Source organism: Grus americana, chromosome 25 (assembly GCF_028858705.1).
Source record: "Grus americana isolate bGruAme1 chromosome 25, bGruAme1.mat, whole genome shotgun sequence".
NCBI lineage: Eukaryota > Metazoa > Chordata > Aves > Gruiformes > Gruidae > Grus > Grus americana.
The window spans coordinates 2281403-2303916 of record NC_072876.1 but is presented as its reverse complement, the minus strand read 5'-3'; the positions used below and the strand labels follow the sequence as shown (position 1 = coordinate 2303916).

Genomic DNA, 22514 nt, shown 5'->3' with positions numbered 1-22514 from the left:
AAAAAATGAAAACCGAGCACTTGGGTTAGCCCAGGACCACTCTCCCATTGCTCCCAGTTGCTCTTTCAGTCGCCAAGTGGTGCCAGAACTAAGCGACATTTTGCAGCTTGGATTTTTTGGGGTGAAAAATGCAAATGTCGAAACACTCCATGAATTTACACCAGTTTCACAGTGTTGTTGAGAAGAACTTAAAAAGAAAACAGGGTTTCAGAAGCTGCTGAGAAGGATTTGATTGAGCATTAACAAAACAAATTCCAACTTGGGGCTGAGAGTGGTTTTACAGCGTGAAATTCTCTTTCACTTTAATTTTCAAGTTAATCAAATAAAACCCCTTCAAACTGAAGCAAAATGTTGAGGTTTAGGTTGAATCAAATGCTCTGCTCAGCTCAAAGTGAAACCTCTTGCAACAGCTGACATCCCTCCAAGAAATCAAGAGCTTTTTAATCTCCATTTGTCCCAACTAGATTTTCCCTGTCCCTTCCCACCCCAAACTGCTCACACTGGTGTGGTTTTTTAGCCTGGGGTTGGTGGGGACGGTGGTGTCACTGGTGGTGCTGAGACCCCACAGGGGGACAGGACCTGAGCATACTGCAACGTGGATGAAGAGAAAGAGTAATCGCAGGGGTCTAAGTCAGTCGTCGTCCCTATAAATAGCTGCTTTTCTGCCTATCACCATGCCTCAGGGCTGCTGCCACGCAACACCCTCGCCATAGCATCGTCCCTAGGACCTGAGTCCCTCGACTCCTTTCCAGTCCTGCTCCTGCCCCATCGATTCCTCAGGGACCTCTCCAAGCCCTGGGGTCATCCCTGTCCCCATCAGTTGTCCCTCAAATCAGTCACAGCACCCCAAACCTCCCTCACCAGCCCCTGCCATGCCCAGCCACTATCCCACGCTTGCTCTTGGACCATCATACAGCCCCCCAAAGTGCAGTGAACCCCACTGCAGAGCGGCTTCCCTGGGAGATCGCTGTGCCAGCCAAGCCTTTCCCAAAGCCGTGCTCTCCCAGCCGGCGGGGATTAAGGCTCGGCACAGCCCAGCGGCACACGTGTGTGCGTGTGCACCGCTGGGTTATGCAAGCGCTGCGCACAGGAGCGAGCAGCTTGTGAGCATCCCTACGGATTATACCAGGGCTGGGAATGCCGGTGAGTGGAAAGCGTGTGAGAGCAGCAGTGAGAGGTGCCAGATTAAGTGCCCGTGCACTGCTGGCTGCTTCTGATTCAGGGATATGTCACTCCCCTCATCCCTCAATGTGCCAGGGGACAGTCAGTAAGGCTTGAGCTCAGCAAAAGCATCCTTGCAGCCGTGCTGGCCCCAGGAACATCCTTCAGCAGCCTGAGCTATAACAGCAGGTGACACATTGGCTGTGGACTCTCTCCCAGCATTGTGGATCCAAAGCCCGCAGATCTGCAAAGGGTGGAAACCTCTTGCTCTGCCCCATGGCTGGCAGGGGAAGCTGGGGCTGTGGATCTGGATGCTCTCCTCTCTAGGGTGAACAGGGCTACGTGCAGTGTGGGACGGATGGGACAAGGTATCAGAGGCAGCAAGGGAAGAGGGATGTGATGCTGGGAATGGTGATTGCCAGCGCTCGGCCCTCCTCGCCCCGCGTTGCCTGGGCTGGCCGAGCTGTACAGATTGCACCCCCAATCAGGCTTTCATCCCGAAAGGCAAGGAGATTAAAAGAGAGAGAAAATCCGCTGGAGAGAGACAGGCAGCCCCCACCCCAGCCAGCCCGATGCATTCCACAGGTCAGCGGGTCAAAGCATTGTGGTGGCTTCACTCCCAGCCCAGCACAAAGCTCCTGCCCAACTCCATCCCATCAGGGTGCTCCTCTCCGAGCCCTCCACCCTGCCAGGAATGGCTGGCGGGATCCTGTGCTGTGTGCCTCAGGAGCATCCCATGGCAAACAAAAGAGACCACAATAACTGCCCTTCCTTGGGGAAAGGCTGCAAAAAGGAGCATTTACCACCAAAAATAGCAACACCCCTGCAGCAAGACAGGACAGCAGTAAGGGTTAGCTGAGTACACAGGGCTGGGGGCATGGGCAAGCCTGATTTTGATGGTTTGGGAATAAAAATATAGGAATAAATCCAGGTGATTTTCCTCTGCCCTGGCCACGGCCAGGAGTCTCCCAGGAGATGCAGAGGCTCCTGCCCCTGGCTCTGGTAAGGTCTCAAACTAAGCAGGGACACCTATAAACGGATTAGAAAGTGAAGGAGAGGTGCCTGATCTTCAATCAAAGGACGGATGATGAGACACAGCCCTGAGAGTCCTCGGAAGCCCTTCAGGAAGCCCGGCAGCCCGGGAAGCGGCTAATTTGGATTAAAACCAAACCACCCAAAGTGCGACCGGCTGGGCTCAGCCCCAAGCCCCGGGGCAGGAGGCAGCAGGGTGGAGAGATGCTATTTTCACGGTCAGAGCAGAGAGGGAGACCTGGAGCACCACACAAGGTATTGAAAGGGGGTGTTGTGGCTTGGGGCTCGGATCTTTGGCTAGTGCCAGGCATGTTTGGGGTGCGGGGTCTTCCCCCTTGGCTGCATCAATGGGAAGGTGCGGGGAAGAGCTGGAGGAAGGCCAGAAACCAGCTACATGGAGACAGCTGGGAAGGCAAGGAGAGTTTGAGGGAGCTCAGGGGGAGAAGGCTCGTAGCATGAAAAAGCTGAAATGCAAAAGTCCTCAGCCCAGAGCCATCTTCTGCCTTCTCCCTGTACAGCACAGACAAGGATGCAGTGAGACTGCAGCAAAGTGAGCAAAATTCCTGTTTGTGGCAGGAGTGCGGCCACCCCTCCAACGCACCCGGACCTCAGGAACAAACTGGCTCCAGCTGTGGGATTAATGGTATTTTAAAGCCCCTAATTGGAGTGATTGCTCCTGATGGGCCAGGTGTGTGATGGAGGGTGATGTGGGAAGGACGACCGCACTGGGAAATCGTCACTGCTGACTTGGCGTGTGAGGGATAGAGCCCCATCCGTCTGTCTGTCTGCACTGGGAGTTGGCAAACCCATCACCTCAGTTTCTCCTTGCTGTCCCAGGAGCAGTGCAGAATTATGAGAAAGCCCTAAATCACAGTCGAGGGGATAAACACAACCCCAGCAGTGCCTAGCATGGGATTATGAAGATTAAATCCTGCTGGGTAAACCCAGGGCTTCGACCACCACCCACCCTCAGCACCAAGCAGTGTGGTGGCACGTCCTGGACCTCTTGGCTACAGCACTGTGACTCTGTGGGGACCATCCATGGAGAATTGGTGTCCTCCCCTCTCAACACGCTGTCATGATGTGTATTTCCATCCAGGATTGCTTGGGGAGCAGCACCGTGCAGCCGAGCAAGCACAGAATCCAACATCTCAGCACCCTGATCTTGTGGGAGGGTGGCCAGCTCCAAGGGTTCAATGCTGAGCCACCAGATCCCTCCATCCTTCCCCAAAATCTTGAGATATTTTAAAGGTGTCACCCAGTGGATGATTTCCCCCAGCTTGGAGCTGCTGGGGTTCCTATTTTCATGCTGCTTTTTGTAAGTGTTAACTCTAGATATATTTTTAAGTTAAATGGGAGGAATTTGGGGTGATTGTTCAGTGCCAGGACCCTTCCCAGCTCCTGGGAAACCTCCAGGGAGCTCAGGGAGTCTTAGGGAGTCTGTCCACCCCAAAAAGCCCAGCTCTCAGCTCCCCAGGCAGTCACAAGAGGCAGCGAAGGTGCAGCAGAGCGGGGCCTGGAAGGAAGAACTGCGGGAGGTTTCCATGACCATCGGTAGCCCTCAGCACAGCAGCCCCTGTGAAATCTGGGAGCCTGTTCTCCCCCTGACACAGCTAGGGAGATGGACTCCTGCCAAGCCCCCAGGCCCTGGCAGGGCAGGGAGAAGTGCCATCCCACGCAGGAACCCGCACCGGGAACACATCTGGATACACCTGCATGTCATATCCCCCGGTGGCACCTATACCCAGGAGAGCAGAGGGGGAGCTGAGCTGAGCGGCCAGGCAGGAGGGAGCTGGCAGCCGTGCCAGGGCCCCAGGGGGCTGCCGAGAGCACCCACACCCTGGTCAAGGCTTGGTCCTCGGCCGCATACCCCCTGCGCAAGCCAGGAGGGCAGAGGGATTGGAGCAGAGAGCTTTCAGCCCGATTAAGTCGCGTTCAGCGCTCCCACAGGAATAAATAAATCATGTAAGAAGCATTAAGGCAGCTTAGTTTCCCTGGGAAATCGCTGTGGAGTTCTGCCTTTTGGGGGCTGAGGGATGCCCCCATGGATTAGGGGGAAAACGGCCACATGGCAGCCAAGCCAAACATGAGCAAGGGGGAACAGGAACTACAGGCAGGAGCATCCCTGGAGCATCCCTGCCTGCCCCACGCAAGGGTTTGCCCCAGACACGCACATTACCTGCCTGCCCCATTGATGGCTCTGCCAGCACTCTGGATCCCGTGCCAACACGGTGGCATCCAGCAGCCACTGTGCCCCAAAAGGATGCAGAGTGCCACGTCCCCCAGCCACCATCCACCCAGTCCTCCCCAGGCAGCACGTTCTCCGCACAGTCAGGGCTTGGCTCTTCGGTGACACTGAGGAAGGGCTGTCAGCCTCGTGGGTGGCCACCAGTGAGGCTGGGTGCCCAACCCTGCCTCAAAATAAGGGTTTCTTCAAGCAATCCAGCTTGAATCCTGTCCCAGTGGGGTCTGACATGTTACAATAAGATCCTGGGCAAAAGGGCTCACAGAGAAGGAGGAAGAGGATGGGATGGACCTGTGGAAAGCCCCCACGCAGCACCCCAGGGAAGAGACCCGCCACGTCCCGCTTACCTGGTACATGCACATGCTGGGATTAATCCCATTGGGCAGGTGAGCACCTCTGGGTTTGCTCCCCACGTTCATGCCGAGCCCTCATCTCCCACGAGGGCAGCCGGTGCAGCCCCGAGGGCGAGCGGCACAGCGGGCACCGGGGGCTGCCGTGCCTGGGTGCAGAGCCCCCCTGCCCACGCAGGGACAGGCAGGGCAGCAGGAGGCAGCGGGAGCTCAGGGAAATGCCCCATCTGCTGCCCACCCTAATCACATCCCTCGCCGTGGTGCAGGGAGCCGGAGGCAGTCCTGGCTGGAGCGGGGCACCTGCCGGGCTCCTGGGTGCAGCGCTGTCACCAAGTCCCTTTGCGCTGACCCAGTTTGCTCTGTCTGCATGCCACCCGTGCTGAGGCACCGACGACCCTTTATTGGAGCGGGAGCGGAGACTAAATCCGCACGGTCTCTTAATCCGAGACGGCTGCAGAGGGGCGGGCAGTGTGCTCTCACGGTGACCTGGCTTGCTCTCTCCAACGTGTGCTGGCTGGGGAGCTGGGAGCGAAGGGGATGTGAGCCCCTGGCACATGGGAGGTTGTGATGGCCCTGTCTGCACCCGACACTTGGGCATGTCTCAGTGCATCTCTGAGGACAGGGAGCAATTCATTCACGGGGACCCCAGGAGCTCCTGGGGAAGCACTGTTGGGTTTTTTGCTTTCAGCAGCTTGGGCAGAGCCAGGACCAGCCCAGCTCTGTGCATGGGCACACGGGCTGTGTTCCTCCCAAGCTGTTTTCCCCCATCCAGAGCAGAGGAGGGATGTCAAGAGCTGGCCGACCACCAGCCCAAGCTCTGTCCTGGCTTGTGCCACCAGTTTTGATCCATTGGTCATTTCCTGTCTCCCCAGTGTGCCTCAAACCCCAGCACCCAGGCAAGGAAGATCTAAGGTTTCAGCACTGGCTGAACAGATATAAACGTTCAAAATCTCCTGCTTCCCCAGGCTGCTGGGCTCCTCCCCACATCACACCCACAATGGAGCAGTGCAACAGCCCCCCAAATCCTGCTTCCCCCAAGTCTGGGCCCTGGGACACTGTGTGCTGCCCCACGAGACCCTGCAGGGAAGGTGCACAGCTTGGATCCACCTTGCACAGCCCTAAGAAGCTGATCCACCCCATCCTATTCTGACCTGAGCATCTCTCTTTGTGGAGGCCAACCTCAAGTCCAGGTCTCTGCAGTACCTGGAGTGGGTTCTGCAGGCTGAGGAGCTGGGAGCAGACCAACATCAGAAACCCCAGCAGAGCCACAAACCCTGACTCCCCTGTGCCCTGGGCTGCTCACTGAGCACAGACCTCTGGCATCCTCCCTGGCTGTTGCCTGTCTGCTCCAGCTCAGGAACAATTGGGCCCCTTACGATGTCCCAGTCCCTACTCTGCACCCAGCTCTGCCTGCAGTGTCCCCTCTCAGGATCAAGCTTGAGACAAAGAAAGTTCCATCACCCCACTGGGCAATGGGGCTGATGGAAATGAGCCCTCCTGGTGAGGGAAGGGGCAGCGAGTGGGGGCTTCCCTCCAGCAGTGGTTAATATCCCTGTTTGGGGACTCTGTAAGTGCCAGTGGGGACTCATGAAACTGAGAACTGCCCAACATCCCAAGGAGCTGGCTGGAGGCAGCAAGCCAGACCTGCTGCCCAAAACGTGTTGTCTGCTCCCCAAGCACTGTTCAGTGCCAATGGGCTAATGCGGGCTCTGCATCTGCCTCCCCATCACCCTGGGGTGTCCTCGGGAAGGTTTTGCCTCTTCTCCACACCCATTCCCCTGTGCAACTGGGGGTACTGCAGTCCCACACCTCTCTGCATGGACTCACAGACCAAGGACGGGTACAGAGGAGAAGGGGAGATGTTCCAGCTGGTTGTGGCTTGGCCTGGGAGGACCTACAGGTCTTACTATTGGCATGAGGTGCAACACACCCAGCAGCATCACCACTATCACACCAAGCTGGCCTTCCTAAAGGCATGAGCTAAAACTCACATCCCAGCAGCCGATCGCCCTCGTATGCCCCAATGAGGGCTCCTGCTCATCCCAGGACCAGATCCTTACCTGTGGGAGGGCTGAGTTGAGTTGCCTCTGGAGCTGGTCACGCTCCCGTAGAGTTTCCTGCAAGCGGCTCTGAGTGACAGAGAGTGTCTCACGGGTCTCCCGCAGGGTGTCCAGCAGCTTGTCCCTCTCATCCAACATGTTCACCATCAGCTGCTCGAAGTCGGCATCCGCCTCAGAGCCCTGTGGGGGGCCCAGAGGGTCCCCCTCGCTGATGGTGGGCATCACCTCGCACATCATGGCGGGGTGTGACGGGCAGGCGAGGGTCCTGGAGGTGCCCGGTGGGGCGGGCGGTGGGTGCTGTTGAGCTGCGGGGCCCTGATCACATCGCTACGGGCTCCTGCAGGTCAGGGGAGCCAGCACAGGAGGGGGCAATGGGGTAGTAAAGGTGGAGGGATCCCCCATCCCTCCTTCTTGGGTGCTAAACAGAAGCTGGCATCACTCCGGTGGGGATGGAGTGACGTCCTTAGCACTGACAAGGCCCTCGCAGTCTTAAATCCCCCCGCTCGGCTGCTTGTCACTGCCAGGGTCCCTTGTGTCACCTCAATGATGCCTTTCAGAGGGGCTGGAGCATCAGCGAGCCATGGGGATGTTCAGAGGGGGACAAAGCGACCCTTGAGGACTCGTCCCAGTGGGGAGCCCAAGCTGGCAGCAGCACAGGGAGGGTCTGGGGGATATGTGGGCTGCCTGGGCATGCTGAGGAGGAGTCCGGTGACAGCGGGCTGTTCTCCCCAAGGCTGGATGAGATGGTCACTGCTGGTCCAGGAACATGTCTCTCTTTGGCATCGCGTCTCTTCAAACACGCATGGTGACCTACGGGACAGGGGACAGAGATCAGGTCCCTCCTGCTGCTCCCAAAATGCCCAGGGCACGTGCCCAGCACCCTTTGCCCCCCGTCAAACCCCAGGGGACTACAAAAGGTGGGGTCAGCACCCACAGGAGTGGGCTGTGTCAGGTTGTACCACCCTGCACCCACGTGGTCACTATATTGCATCCAGTATAGTACCCAGCTGCAGGGAACAGCATCACCAGGACCCAAAATCCTGCAATAGACTTTGGCATTCACATATCTCTCTCCCTTTGCAGAGTGCCTGGCTGCTGAGGGACCCCGTGGCCCAAGTGTCCTCCAGCCACAGAAACTCTCCATTTGCAGAAAATGAAAAACCTGAGTTTGGCCCAAACCTGTCATGAAGTCACAGCAACAAATGAGTTGAACGATCAGATTAATGTCCACCCCCCTCTCCCTGCAGCACCAATGGGGACAGATGGGGTTCAGTGGTAAGTGAACTTCAACGCATCCTCCGTTGGCCAAATGTCTACCCAGGGGATCATCCTGCAGCATCATCCCTGAATTACTGCATAAGCACAAGAACTGTTCCTCGGCCGGTGCCAGGGATGAGCGGCTGGAGGAGAAAGGCAGAGCCGCCAATTTGGGCAGCAGCCTGTATTTAGGTTGGATTAACGTGTGGCTGGACGTGGGGACTTGGCCCCAGGGGGGATGCTGGTACCTGCAGCCTTGCCTCCACTTCTGCAGCCCAAAACTGTCACAGGCAAGGTACCAGACAGGGATTTCTACTAACGCAGCCCTTTGGGTGAGCTTCAGCCCACTATAGCTGCATGAGGGTCCCCAGCAGCAAGGGTCGGTGTGCCACTGTCACCCCAGCTACCCTTTGCCAGGCTTCGTCTGCAAGGGGACAAACCACGGGCAGAACTTGAGCCAAGCAGCAAAACACGATACGGCAAGCTCAGGGCACAGAGCCGGTTATGGGGTAGTCGCTCTTCAGTTTTTAAATTTTTACAACAGATATAATGCTCGAGGATAGGTCTGAATATCCTTATATCACCCCCCTTTCAAACCAACATACGCACATGGACAAAAAGGACCTGCACACAGTCGTGGGCCAGATCAGCCCGTTCTGGCCCTTTGGACTGGAATAAAAGCTCGTGTCTCAAACAGCTCGGCAGCACAGCAGGGCTTTTCTCCCCCATTCAAAGACGGCGTGCGTAAGGAGATGCTTTTGTGCACACCCAGACGCACAGACACATGCTGCTGGGGTCGGGGGAACCGTAGCTCCGTTCTTGGGATGACATTGGCTCATCAGCTGATGGGAAGTTTGACACAAAAACCCCTCTAAAAATAGAGAAGGTCTGGCAAAAGCACAAGCCCTTCAACGTGCATGCAGCGTGTTACACTGAAAGCCGGCTCCTGCGTGCTGGGGACGTGGGACAGGGCTGTCCCACAGGTGGCTATCCCACCTCCTCCCCTTTTGCAGATTTAAGTCGCACTCCTTAAGTGGGATAAAACCTGTTCTGGGCGTGTAACGCTGTCCCGAACCTTTGGGGCTTGTTCACACTCATCCTGCATGGCTGCGTCCCCTCTCCAGTGGCTGGCAAGGAACTGAATGAATTAGCAGGTGAATTAAGATATATCAATCAAGGCACTCAGGGAGGGAAAATGCTGCAGTGAATGGCCAAGACATAAATCTGACAGGAGTGATGATCGGATGGGAATTTATCCCAGCTGCAAAGGAGAGACTTGCTTACCATGAGGAGAATCTGCAGACACCAGTTCCGGTGGGGCTGTAGCAGCTTCCCACACCCCATGGAGGTAATCCAAGGGGCTGGACCCACACAGTGCAGGAGGAGGAGGAGGTGGTTGGGGCAGTTTGGGTAAGCCCATGTGCTACTTTGCTTCACTGCAACCTGTACAGAGTTAAATCCTGTCATATCTGCCGTGCTTGGGAAGGGAGGCTGGGGGTGATAAGCACAGCCCAACACCTCAGCCTGGGGATGGCGGTAACAGGATCATGGGGACTTTGCACAGCACCAATGCTGGTCCAAGGATAGACTCATCTCAACTCACTGGTCCCCAAAAGTATCTGTGCTCTGCCCTCCTGAGCACGCTCAACAAAGATGTGATACAGCATAAAACTGCCCACCCAGGATAAGGCAACACTTAGTGACTCAAAGTTCCTCCACGCCCAGGGCTTGGGGGATGTCTTCATTGGAGAGTGGTCCCACTCTCCCCTTGCGTCCCAGGCCACAGGCGTGGGCAGTGTGGAGGATACAGCAGGAGAGCTGCTACAATCCTCTGCAGCTGGAGAAGCACTACAAGCAGGGATGAGACTTCCTACCACCACAAAGAGCAGCCAAAGTTCCCCTCGTCCCAGCCTGAAGCCCCCAGGGAGGTGGTGGGCAGCCAGTCCAGGGCTTTCAGGGCTCTCCACACTCCCCATGACATCACTGCACCATGAGCATCCCTCTGCCAGTGGGTGCCTAGCAGGTAAATCCAGGCTGATGCTCTGCCACCTGTGAGCGTAGCTCTGGAAACATTTCAGCCATGTGTGTCCATCTCCTGGCTGAAACCATGGCAAACCCCAAGAGTGGAAAACTCCCCACACTGCAGAGACACCGGTCACATCCATAACCGCTACGGACAGACACTGAGCTGCCTCCAGCATCCCCATCGCAGAGCCATCCCAGCAACAACCACTGAGCAACTCTCCTACCCCACAGACTCGGGAGCAATCATTGCTGGATTCAACTACAGCAGCTTTCACTGCAAAACCAGAGCAACAGCAAAACCACAAGCCCCAGGAGTAGCCCAGCTAATGGGAAGGACCATCATCCAGGGTCAGGGCGGTTGCAAAGGTTTTATTTGTGATGCCAGGTAAAGAAGTCAGGACCAGGCTAAGTTTGATACCTGCTGTCTTCAAGCCTTCTGGAGTGGGAAGTGTGTTCAGTGAACAATAGCCATGGGTGAGCGTGCAGGGGTGTGCACACACACAGGGACATGCCACATGCACCAACATCCATGCACACAAGATGTGCACATGAGTAGGGATGTGCGCCGGTGCAGGGATGTGCATGCATGCAGGGACAGGCATGTGCAGGAAGCTCCTGCCTCGGGTCAGCTCCCCCCAACACAAGCATCCCCTCATTTCTGTACCACCTCAAACCTTGGGATTTTTTCTGTTCTCCAAAAGCAACAGAAAATCACCCATTCCCACGCAACCCTTCCCCCGGGAGCCCAGCTGGTGGTTGCATACAGAAGACGCCATCCCCGCACAGTGAAGCTCAGCATTTCTTAGGCAGACCTGCATGCCCAACCGGCCATTTTTAAGGACTTTGGGGATGTCACTGTGGATGATAGCCCAAACGCATCACACACTTTGCCGGTGACTTTAGCAGCAGCGAGGGCAGACCAAAATCAGCCCTTTGGCGCTGGGTGTCGGAGAGGTCTGAGCTTGCTCGCAATTAGCAGCAAAACACCGCCTGTGAATCTCCACCTTTCAACTGTATCTGGTAAAACTACGTAAATGCTGCTGCCTGGGTTTAGAGGGCCTTAACTGATGGGATAATCATTGGGTAGAGGAGTGAGGATGCAAGAAGACAGCTGGTGAGCTGAGAAAACAGACACTGCGCAGCTCTAGCCCTTTGCTGGGTATTTTTAGTCCCGAGGGGCTGCCAGGCACAGACTTGCTGGAAGCAGGTTCGTTGCCAGTGAAAACGTGCTTGCTTTACTATCCCTTCCCCCCTTCAAAATGATGCTTACCCCACTCTTTGGGATGGAAAACAGCACAGTCACGCGCTGCCTGCTTGGAGAGGCTGGTTTGCAACGATGGTGCCCAGACGTGGAGCAGCTGATGGAGAGCAGAGGGGGTTTTTTGCCCTTGAGCTGATTATTTGCTCGGCATGCCTCTGTAGTGAGCCAAGCTGCCTGCAGGATGCTTGGTCCCAGGGAGCACTCTGGCTTTCCCTTTTCCACCAGGGCAAGAAGCACACCCAGCATTTATCCACACACAAAACCACCTGTGCATCAAGGCAGAGACAGGCTTGTGTTTTTTTCTCTGAACAGCTTCACTCTCATCTCAGCCCTGACAAGAGAAAGGAAAAAACCTCCATGGCTCTGTAAGCAAGATCGTCACCCCAGCAGGCAGCTGACAGAGGGTTTAACGTGCACCTCGGAGGCAACAAGCTCGCAGAGATCGATCATCCCATAAAAATGTCAGTTTGATCTTTTCCGCTCCTAGAAAATCCTTGTCAGCCACCCAACCTGGCCTCAAAAAAGCAGTGCAGTCAGGGTGGCAGAGCCCACACCAGCAGCCATTGCTTGCAGCTCAGCGGCACGAGGACAGCGTCCCCTTCTCTGAACCAGCTGAGGATGGGGTCCCGGCGTCCTGTGTCTGGCATTCCTTCCCAGCCAGTCTTGGGAGGAAGAAGGAGGATAATGCCCTTTTGCTGTTGGTTTTTCCTTGCAGCACTTCTTTTTCCACTTTTTCCTTGTGATGCTGCACTTAACGTGATTCCATGGACAGGCTGCCAAAGGGCCGTACCCTTACATTTCCAGCAAGCTTGTCCCCATCGCTGTTCCCGCTGATGGAGCCATCTCCCAGCATAAGTCCTCCCCACCCTTGTTGAAGTCAGACACCACTTTGGAGAAGCCAGGACATGCTGAGCCACTGATCCATCCGGTCTGCCCCAGAGAAGGTCAGTCCTGACCCACCGAGCCGTGGGACAGTGGAGCAGGAGCATCCTCAACATCTCCATCAACCCATGGAGCTCACATTCCGTTTTACCATCAGTGAGAGACATGGTGATTAGGGACTGAGAAAATGGAGATTATTCCTGTGCACAAACAAAGAGGATGCTGAAGTGCCCTGGCTCAACAGTGGAAATTGCCATTTTCAGCACAGAGCCTAGAAATGGAAATCTTCATTCACAGCAGGTCTCAGAGATGCCTTTGCCACATGCTCGTGTGGGCCACGGGCTGAGACTTCACCTCTCAAGGTGTTTCTGCCCTGAGACCGCAGGAGAGCTGCTGCTTGTGCCACGGGGTCTGGATGGGGCTTGTCTGTATCGGAGATGGCCAGCTGAGCTCCTTGTGTGCCAGGAGCTCCTCATGTCCCTCTCTACAGCCCCACAGACCCCGAGGGTCTCTCCTCATCCTTCCTTTCCTCACCCCATCCCCATGCTTGGTCACAGACCCTGTCTATATGCTCCACAGGCTTAGTATTACAAGTCTGGACCTGAGCAGTCCTGTCTGCAAGCTCAAGCACCCTGGCTTCTCCATCCTGGGCAATCCTGAAAAAGCTGCATTTCAATAAGAAAACCAGCAGTTACAGCCTCATCCCAGCATCTCTGCTGAGTCCTTATATTTACTCCCAGGATGCACCGAGGCCTCTGAGGACCTCCAGTCCCCTGAGAAGGACAAGGAAGATCCAATTTACCATGGGGCCCATATGGTGATGGTGCCTCCACATTCCCTGACGCAGCCCTGCCGACGGCAGGGTACCACGCAGATGGTACCTGGCTGATGCCAGGGACAGCCCGTGGCCAGGACACCCAGGGATATTAAGGGAAATGAGGCATTCTGGCTAGAAATAAGGTGCCAATTTTTAGCAGCAAAGGATTAGATCACATACTAAAGAGTGAGCTGGATTCGCAGGGGGGGTCACTGCTGTGGAGATCTGTGTTACAGATGTGATTGAGCCCTGAGAAAAGAAGGTGCCTCCTCTCCCATCCATGCCTGGGAAGTCACCTGGAGTCCCCACACCTGCAGCAACATGTCCTTTGCTCTCCAGGGGACAAAGCCCAACTTCTCCCTTGCTGGATGTTTGGGCAGCATTTCCAGGTTTCGGAGCCTGTCTCAGAGTTGGCAGGGAAGCAGTGGGTGCCCCTAAAGCATGGGGGCAGAGGACACTGCAAGCAATAAAAGATAGCTACTCTCAATATCTTACCTTAATGGGCATGCTTCTGCCCCGAAGGCTTGCTCCAAAATCAAAAAGCGATTCCTATCCTCAGCCCTTGCTCGCTCCAAGCTGCTAAGTCAGAGGAGAAACCGGGAGCAAAAATGTCCAGATCTGGCTGTTTCTTTGCAGGGAGAAGTAAGTGTTAGTATTCAACCGTTATTTATAGTTCCCAGTGGGAGGGGAGGCATTACACACAACTTCCAGTGGGTATTTTCAGAAAGCCACCTGCTCCTCGCCATTGTGCAGAAACACAATTGTTCCGCAACAAAAAGCTCGTCAGACGATGAGCTGAAATCTCTGCCGGGTCCTCCAGCGCGGATACTGGGTGCACAGTGCAGAGGATGGTGAACACCCCTAAGAGGGGTTGGCACCTAAAGTCAGTCACATATGCCAATTGACAGGACCGTGTCACCCCTTGGAGAGTGTATTATCAGACGTGTTATGGTTCGTGACTCAGTTTCCCTGTTCCAAAATGGGCTATGTGTCCTCAACTGACCCCAGAGAAAGGCGTAATCTCAGTTTATTGCAAGGAAGAATCTGGCACGGGAAGGAACTGCTGGGCTAAAGACACACCAACATGCAAACCTCCCGCCTTTGCATTTTGGGGTGAGATGACAGACAGGAATGAGCCTTGGAGGGGCTCCAAACTGGATGATCCCTCTGACAAGTGGGATCACAAAGCCCGAGCAAGAGACTCAGCAAGCCCAGGCTCACCTTCAAACTTTATGTCTGGGTTTGCAACAGCCAAAAATATGACCAAGGGGAGAGAGGATGACAGGTCTGAAATTGCTGCTAAACCTGTGAGGATCCCGGTGTGGCCAGGAGCTCATGTGGGAGCCCAGCAAGTGTGCTGGTGAAGCGAGGGAATACAGTCACGGTAACAAGCCCATCAGCTGGACGTCACCCTGCTGCAGACCTGCCCCAGCAGGCAGAGGGGGTTACCCCTAATCATTAGAAACGCCAGCCAAATCCCCCAAATCCTCTCACCACAATCACACTCCAGTCACCTGCATCGATAACGTTTTGTAGCAGATTTCCACAAAAACCCAGCAGCATTGCTGAAATGTCAGGACTGATTCCTTCAATGGGTGAGTGGTTGGGAAACCAGTTTGTGCCCTGAGCTGGATTCTCTGGAAGGGAGGAGAAGGATGCGCCTGATGCATGACACCGAGCTTACATCCCTCTTCCGGGATGTGGTCTGCACTTAGATCCATCCACAGAGACAAGGAGGGGTATTAACAGCAACCGACCCGACGCAAAGCCGCCACAACGCTGGTTACAATCATTTCCTTTTTCAATAGCTGGTCTGCTCACTGTCCCTGTGCGTGCACACAGCTGTTTCATCCTTTTTTTTCTGTAACTTTGCAACCAAATCCTACATCCTTTGCTCTGTTAGGACAAAGCCTTTGACTTCTGCTTCATTCAAGGTTAGTTTAAACAAGCAGCAGAGGGAAATGCAATTGCCACGGCTCTTCTGGAAGCAGCATGTCAAGGTGAACCAGGCCCTAGATGAATCTGCAAGTGAAGTTGAGCACTGGGATCCCAGCAATTGGACTGGTTTCCAGCCCAAGTTGGATGCAGATTCCTCTGAGGGGGAACAAGGCACGGGGAAGCAGCCTACAACCACGGGTAGAAAATTGTGTGCTTGTCACAGAGGCAGCATCACTGCAAAAGTCCCCTCACCTTTGGAAAAGTGAGGCTTTGTGCCTCAGTTTCCCCACTAGCGGGGCATAACTTCAATCATCACTGAGACTCGGAGGGATGGCTGGTGATTTTCCATGATTTCACTTGAGGTTTTGCTATGGGTACATCCCTCCCACCCCCATGACACTTTGGATGAGGAGTTATTTCATCTGGGAGCCTGACGCCCCAGAGCCAGGGGCCCTCCTCCTCGCTGCCAAACCAGCCCCTGCCCTGCTTTAGTCACACAGCGTGAGCACTTGCTGGTGCTAATTTATTCAGCGACAGGGGAAGAGTCACCAGCACGAAGGGGGGCTGCTGAAATGCTGCGGGTGCACCCAAGTCCCGTGAAAAGATGCAGAGGTGCCTCTTCACCCACCTGGGCCCCGGTACCCACGCTATGGCAGGCAGCTCGGGCTTCTGCGCCCAGCCCAAGGAACACGGGAGGCTGCTGCTTGTAAAGAAACCCCACGGCAAACACCATGAGCATCCTAACGCAGAGGCCGCTCACCCTAAGCAATTTCCATGCCTCATCTGCCCAAGACTCAGGGCTTCCACTGCATCACCCAGCTTGCTGGCATCTCTTCCACGCCCAGGAGCATCACCTGCACCCTAAGCATGGCCCTCTGTGCAATGAGCCTCAGCCATAATAATTGCTCCTCCACATCTGCTGCATATCTGCCCATTTCCCATTATAAAATTTGAACAACTATTCCATGAAGAGTGGAAAAGGAAAGCAGCACAGTGAGCTCCCTGGGGCCTGGAGCAGCAACCCACTCAGGCAGATCTTAAGCACTTTGCCACTATCCTTTACCAGACCACAAATTTTGAGTGGTGTTGAGGAAGAGCCAGAATTTGAAGAGCCAGAAGAGAGGTGGCCTGGGCTTTCAATGTGAAATTTGGGAAGTGTTAGTGAGTATTCGCAGCCCACAGAAGGCAGATCAGGGAAGTGCCTAGTGCTGCTGACTCCAGTTTGAACCAGGGCAGACTCAGGAACACGTCCTGACATCACGGTCAGGGAGGTTTCGCAGCCAACATGACCTGAAAAGGAAAAACAACAGTCCTGAAGCACAACCCATGGGAGGCCTCTAGTGCTCAGCAATTCTCTGTTGACCGCTTTAGCACACAAGCCAAGATAATGGTGGTGAGACCTGCCTGAGATCAAGCCCTCTCTGTGCTCCCCATTGCACCTGCAGACAATCCAGAGTCTCCCCCAGATGCATCAGGACATTGCTTCCCTCCATCCTCCCAAAACATGGGAGGTTTTGGTCCTTCCTATTCAAGAAGAGCACCAATGTCTTGGCTTGGGCATTGGATGACACCAACCAGAGGCAACTCTTATGGTCTTTGTATTTCAAGAGATGTGCGGCTCCCTGTCATATTCATCCCTTCTGCTTCCCCTTCCTCATGCTAAGTAACTTCAGCAAGTTATTTAATCTCTTTGTTGATGGCACAGCTAATTACTAAACAGCTTTCACCCAGCTGCAGACATGCCTTGGTCGGGAGCAGGATACCAGCATGATGCTCAGCTCTGTGCAATCAGGCTTCAAGGATGATCGGGCCACATCCAGAACAGCTCTGCAACATCCACGGGTTAAAAAAACCAGACATGTTTGGAGCCCATTCATGCTGGAGGATGGGATCTCAGAGCTGTGGTTGCTCAGCTCCATGTATGGCAAGGGAAGATCATGGGGTCAAACCCCCACCCGGTTGAAACCTGCTCTTCCTCCCAAGCAGCCTCACACCAGGGATAACAATAACCTTCCCTGGCCCTTTGGCATCTTGGCCATCCCCCCATGTGGGTTTGGAAGGGGTGGATGGAGCTGGCAGAAAAGCACAGAAGGCAAGACTGGTCCCAGTAAGGAACAGGCAGAGATGGAGACAAACTGCAGCACGGCCCCTGTCTGCCTCCAGCTCAGGCTGGAATATCCCTGCTGCCGCTCCCACAGCACCCATGCCTGTGGGGCAGGGAGGGCCCAGGCAGCTGGGTGTCAGCTCCCAGCATCTCACCCCTGCGGTTCACAGCAAGCGACAGGACGTGGCATGGCAGAAGCAGCCGCGCGGGGACATCTGAGGACAGTGACATTTAAAAGGTGGCCGGGGGGCAAGACGCAGACATGAGAGCTGTGTCTGCTTCTATCTAACTCGCATCGAGCAAGTCCACATCTTCAACCCACACTCCTCTTCATGCAAAATTAGGCCACAGACGACTCTTGCCTGGCACACAGCCTCCAGCCATAGCAGCAGGAAAGTGCCAAGCACCGGCCCCGGTTGGGCAGCACTGCGGGAAGGCTTCACCTGCGGTTTTAAGCTGTGTTTCTTGCAAGAAGGAGTTTTTGGTTGTGACTCTGCCCCTGCACATCCCCAAACCCTGTGAGGGAGAGGACTCCAGTGCTCCCTGCTCCCTGTGCCAGATCCCGAAACTGCTGTGCTTTTAGAACCGAGTCAAGAAGGGAAAACAAAGTTCTTCCCCTTTAGGAGAACAGTGGAATTAGCTCAGCCCTTATTAGCCATCAGAGAAACCACAGAGAGCACCTCAGAAATATCCTGCCATGGAAAACGCTCCAGCTGGAGCTCAGTGCTCCTGGATATAGTCCAGGAGGAAGACAGAAGTGATAGAAGTCCAGTTCCCTCCAGAGATCCCAAGTACTAGAGAAGATCAGAAAGAATAAATCAGGCTTTTTGTGAATGTCATGAGCTGCATTAGACCCAGCTTTGAGCAGAGCCCCCAAGAGCTTCACCCAGCTCCACCAGCCCCCTCCTTCCCCTTTCTCTTCATTAACTAGCACTCCTGTACCCCAGCTAACAACCTCCATGGCTTACAGGGCAGAAAGGCCACCTCCCACAGCCGAGGCAAGCGGAGCAGGACTGGGTGGCCTGGAGGGCAGAGCAGCTGTGGACACCAGCCAGCTCCTTACCCAGTATGGTCCCAGTGCGCTGGCAGCTGAACCACTGGGGATGGGGTTCCCATCCCAGCCGGAAGCCTGGGTGTATCAGTGGGGAGGGATGAGGGTGCCACAGGGCAACAGTCCCCTCGAGGTGTCCCCAGTGATGCCAGCCAAGGTGCTGGCACTACAGGGCATCCAGGGATAAATGAGCATGCTCCAGCCCATGTTATCACCATCCCCGTTCAGAGATCCTGGCACCCATCCTGCTCACCATGGTCCCAAATGTGCATGCCCAGCCCTACCTTCATCCTTGTTCCTTGGCACCAGCACATGATCTATGGATGCTCAGCACCGCACTGGATGAGCAGAGAGACTGGCCACAGTTTACAGTGCCCAGCACTGTTCCCCTGGTTCGGGGGATTTAAAAAAGCATCGCAAGCTTCAAATTGAGGGAACCAACAAAAAATTGCTCCAGAAAGCGTGAGGAGTGTCATGGTTTGCAGTGGGGTGGCGGCTCTTCTCTGTGTCGGCAGAACTCTCATCTGAGCATTTATCGTCACAAAAAGCAGCGCTGGGCATTAGTTCAGCTCAATTTCCTACTCGTTCCCTCTTAAAATGTCAGCGCTGTGGAGCTAAGCTAATGCAGTGAGCTCTGCATCCTTGCCAGCAGCACCCAGTGCAGCACAGGCAGAGCCCCATGCCCGGCACTGACAGTCCCAGGAGCTTGTGCCCTTGTCCCTACTGTGCTTCCTGCAAGGTCCCACGGCCATGCCCAAGAAGACTGCAAAGTGGTGGCCCCAACCATGGCATCATTGAGCCTGGCCCATGTTTCTGTCCACCACCCACAAAGGGCGTCCAAGAAGCATCCACCCCTGGTACACCCATCGGCACAAAGCCCCTCGACACAGCACTTTGCAATCCCCCCAGCACTTTGAGTAGCTCCTGCACACACCGAGTTGTGGCAAGGGGCCCTGTGGCCAGGCACTGGCACCCGGGATGATCCCCAGAGCCACCCAGGAGGAGGTGAGAGCAGGATTTGGCCGATCCATGCGAGACATCACCAGGAGAGGGGGGAAACCACGTTTGCAGCTCAGCAGGCTTTTAGAGAAATTAAATGTAGGTAATTACATTGGTGCACGACTGGCTGGAAGAGACGCAGGCGTGGTGGTTTCCAGCCTGGTCCCTGTGTTTGAGCAGTGCTCCTGTGGGCACTCGAAAACACGGTGGCCAGGAAATCTTAAAATCCCTGGAGGGGGGATGAAGGGAAGGGGATGCACCCAATGCGCTGGCAACACATCTGCTGAGATGACAATGTTGTGCACCCTCTCCATGAAAAGCAAGCGGCGTATTAAAGCTCACAAGCCGACAGGACACACACAGGGTTGGGAGTCCCTCTCCACACACAACACAAGCACAGCAGCTGAGCCAGTATTTTTTAGGAGGTTTAGTGACCATTTTTGCAGACAGCTTTAAATTTCTGGCTTCTTTACAACATGATTTTGGACCCTGGGCATCCTACAGTGCCCTGTTCCTGCAGATGTCAGACCAAGCAGAGCCCAGATACTCTTGCCCAGCTCCACTAGCACTGGCTTAGGCATGGTTCAGCCCAAAGCAGCCCAAAGCAGCCCATCCCCGAGACCCACCACGTCACAGTCGCAGTGCCAGAGCTGTGCTGCTGCAATGCTGCAGTCCCTCCAGGGCAATGTAGGGGAAAAAAAATAACATGTGTCAGGGGTTGGTGGGATGCTCACCCAAGCAGAAGTGGCTCCCTGCCCAGCCTCCCATGCTGTGCCCTCCTCCCACCTTCCCAAGCTCAGATGCTGCCTGCAGCCACCAGCCCACCTGAGATGACCTTTACCCGCCGTGCCAATACAGAGGCATCTACCAAGCGACGGTCAGGACGCGCACACCTGATAGACAGAGCTCTCTGACCTTGTCTCCGCTAAGTAAATGCACCAATTTATCTTAACCAATTTTGGAAGGGGCCTGGTTTGGACAGCTGCAAGCCCTTCCCTGCTGAAATACAGTGATTCAAGGCCAACCTGTCTGAAGCAATGCTGGCTGCTGGGTTTCACCTTGCTACCACCCACATTAGGACCTTCAGTCTATGCAGAGAGAGCAGCAACACCTCCCTGATGCAGAAGTCCACCCAGTGCAGGAGGTCAAAAGGATTGAATTTACCCTGGACCCACCATCCTGAAAATGGGAAGTTGAATTTTTATGCGTTGTCCTTTGCAAAGGTTTTGGCCCTGCTGAAGGACGTGGTGAACTTCAGGCTTGACTAGCAAAGCATTCACGGCACCTCTGGGTGCACGTTAACACCCACCCTGCAGATCTGCCATCGTCATGGCATAGTGTGAAGTGCTGTTCAAAGACCACTTCTCCCCTCCAACATCACAACCACACCTGTCAGTCACCATGTTTCAGCTCGGCAGAGCCACCTCCAACTCTTTGGATCCACTCAGAGCTGCCACCCCAGGATAACTCAAGGGCTGGGCTCATATCCAGCAATGCACTGCACCCTTACAGGTGATGCAGCACACAAAATGTCCTCAAGGTGCTCTCACCCCAGATGTGGTGTCAATCTGAACAGGACTCATCTCTCCCTGCAGCAAGGCCACTCTCTTCCCAGGCACTGGGTCCCTGTGGCACCTTTGTAGGTGCAAATCCTTCCACGCATGGAGTAGGCATAGATATGAGCCCACCTTGCTCCTAGATCTCAAGGGATTTCCAAAGAGCGTTGGCCAAGGCTGAGGGCTGAAAGAAGATAAGGACCAAATCTTCCAGACATATGGAGAAATCTAGTTCCTGAGGCCCAAGAACCGAATACCCTCCTAGACTGGGTCTCACCATCTCCTCCGCCCTTTGTGGAGCATGTGGATATCCTCTAGCTGTGTCTGGTCTGGGGAACATGGGACAGGACAAGACAAGAGGGTTTCTGGGTCAATCTTGGTCTTGTGAGAGGGAACAGATGGGTTTTCTGGTGGGACTGATGTTCTAAAAAGCAATTACACATGAAGACATCCCCAACAGACTATACTGTGCTCTGGCCCAGAGCCCAAGTCATCCTGGGTTTGGATTTTAATTAGCCCCGTTTTGGTATCTGTTCTCTACTTCCCTCCAGATAATGATTTAATTATTACAGACATGTCTTCAAATTAGCAGCTTCCTCAGTGGATTATTCAGCTGGGATCTCCTCAATTACAGAGCCCATCTCACCTCCATCAAAAAAGAGGCTGGAGGCAACAAAGGAAAACCAAAATCCTTCCTGGAAAGAGAAACCATGCAAGCACCCAGCTCCTGAGCAAAACCCTTCTCCTACCTTTATCCATGTCTCACAGTTGGCTAAGAAACCTAGCTCCAAAACACACCCCAAACATCTGCGCCATACATGACCATTGTGGCATCAAGGCTGGTCTTCCCACCATAAAGCCTTCCGACCCAGCAGACCACAAGTAGGTGGAGAGACCAAGCAAGGTGAAAGGGATCGTATGTTTGGGGATCCCCTAGGAAAAGGAGCCCATGGGGACCTGGTGAGGTCCCTGCTCATTGCTAGGCTACAAGTACCCATGTACTCTCTGCATGGTTGGTGTCACCCAGTAAGCCACCCGTGTTGGGAAGGACCACAAGGGAGAGGGGAAGGCAAGTGCCTGGTGGGACCAGGCAGAGGATGAGGCAAGCCTGATCTCCTCCAGCACTGAGACTAGACAGGGGCTGTGCTGAGGTCCAGCAAGGCTCCAGGCCTGAGGGATGAAGGCTGAAGAGAGAACAGCAGAACAGGTTGCCCAAAAGAAATATCAGATGTGCATGCAAAGTGAACGACACGGCACAGCAACAGTGAAACCTTCAGAGCACAGCTCTACAGCACAACTTGGTGCCAACGAGCAGTAACTCACCTGCAGAAAAGCTAAGTCCTTGGCTAAATTGCCAAGCAGACAGGTTGCTTCCCCACTGTAAGACCTGAGCAGAGAATGTCCATGCTACAGGGCTTCAGCAAACCCTCCTCCCCAGCCTGGGATGATCCCTCTCCCCAAGATAGGCTGGGAAAGGAGGGGACACACTCATGAGGTACTCCATTCCTTGTTGCAAAGGGCAAGGAGCTCCAAGGACACGCAAGAAGCGCTTTGGTCCTGTCCCACAGAAGCACTGGAACTACAGACTGCAACATTATGCTTCTCCCAGGACCACCAAGATTTCCCTCATCAGCAGTGCTACAATCCCCATGTTACTACCATGGAACTAGATTTTGCAGCAGCCACTGGAAAAGCTCTACCTCCTCCCCTTGCTGTAGCATGGACAGCAGCGGAAAATCTCTGCTGGCTTCTCTGTCACTGCAGTTCACACTCCAA

General features: G+C 54.7%; 1 protein-coding gene across 4 annotated transcripts in view; it reads right to left on the bottom strand.

Moving 5' to 3' along the window:
• PPFIA4 (PTPRF interacting protein alpha 4) overlaps positions 1-22514 on the bottom strand; it is a 61499-nt gene that overhangs the window by 25364 nt on the left and 13621 nt on the right. For 3 of the 4 annotated variants that reach the window (XM_054803473.1, XM_054803474.1, XM_054803472.1), the window contains one exon: positions 6849-7658. In XM_054803473.1, coding sequence (XP_054659448.1) covers positions 6849-7085 — 237 coding nt within the window. In that variant the 5' untranslated portion in view covers positions 7086-7658. Of the gene's footprint in view, positions 1-4785; positions 5584-6848; positions 7659-22514 lie in introns of those variants that run through there. The other variant, XM_054803475.1, reaches the window with a different exon arrangement.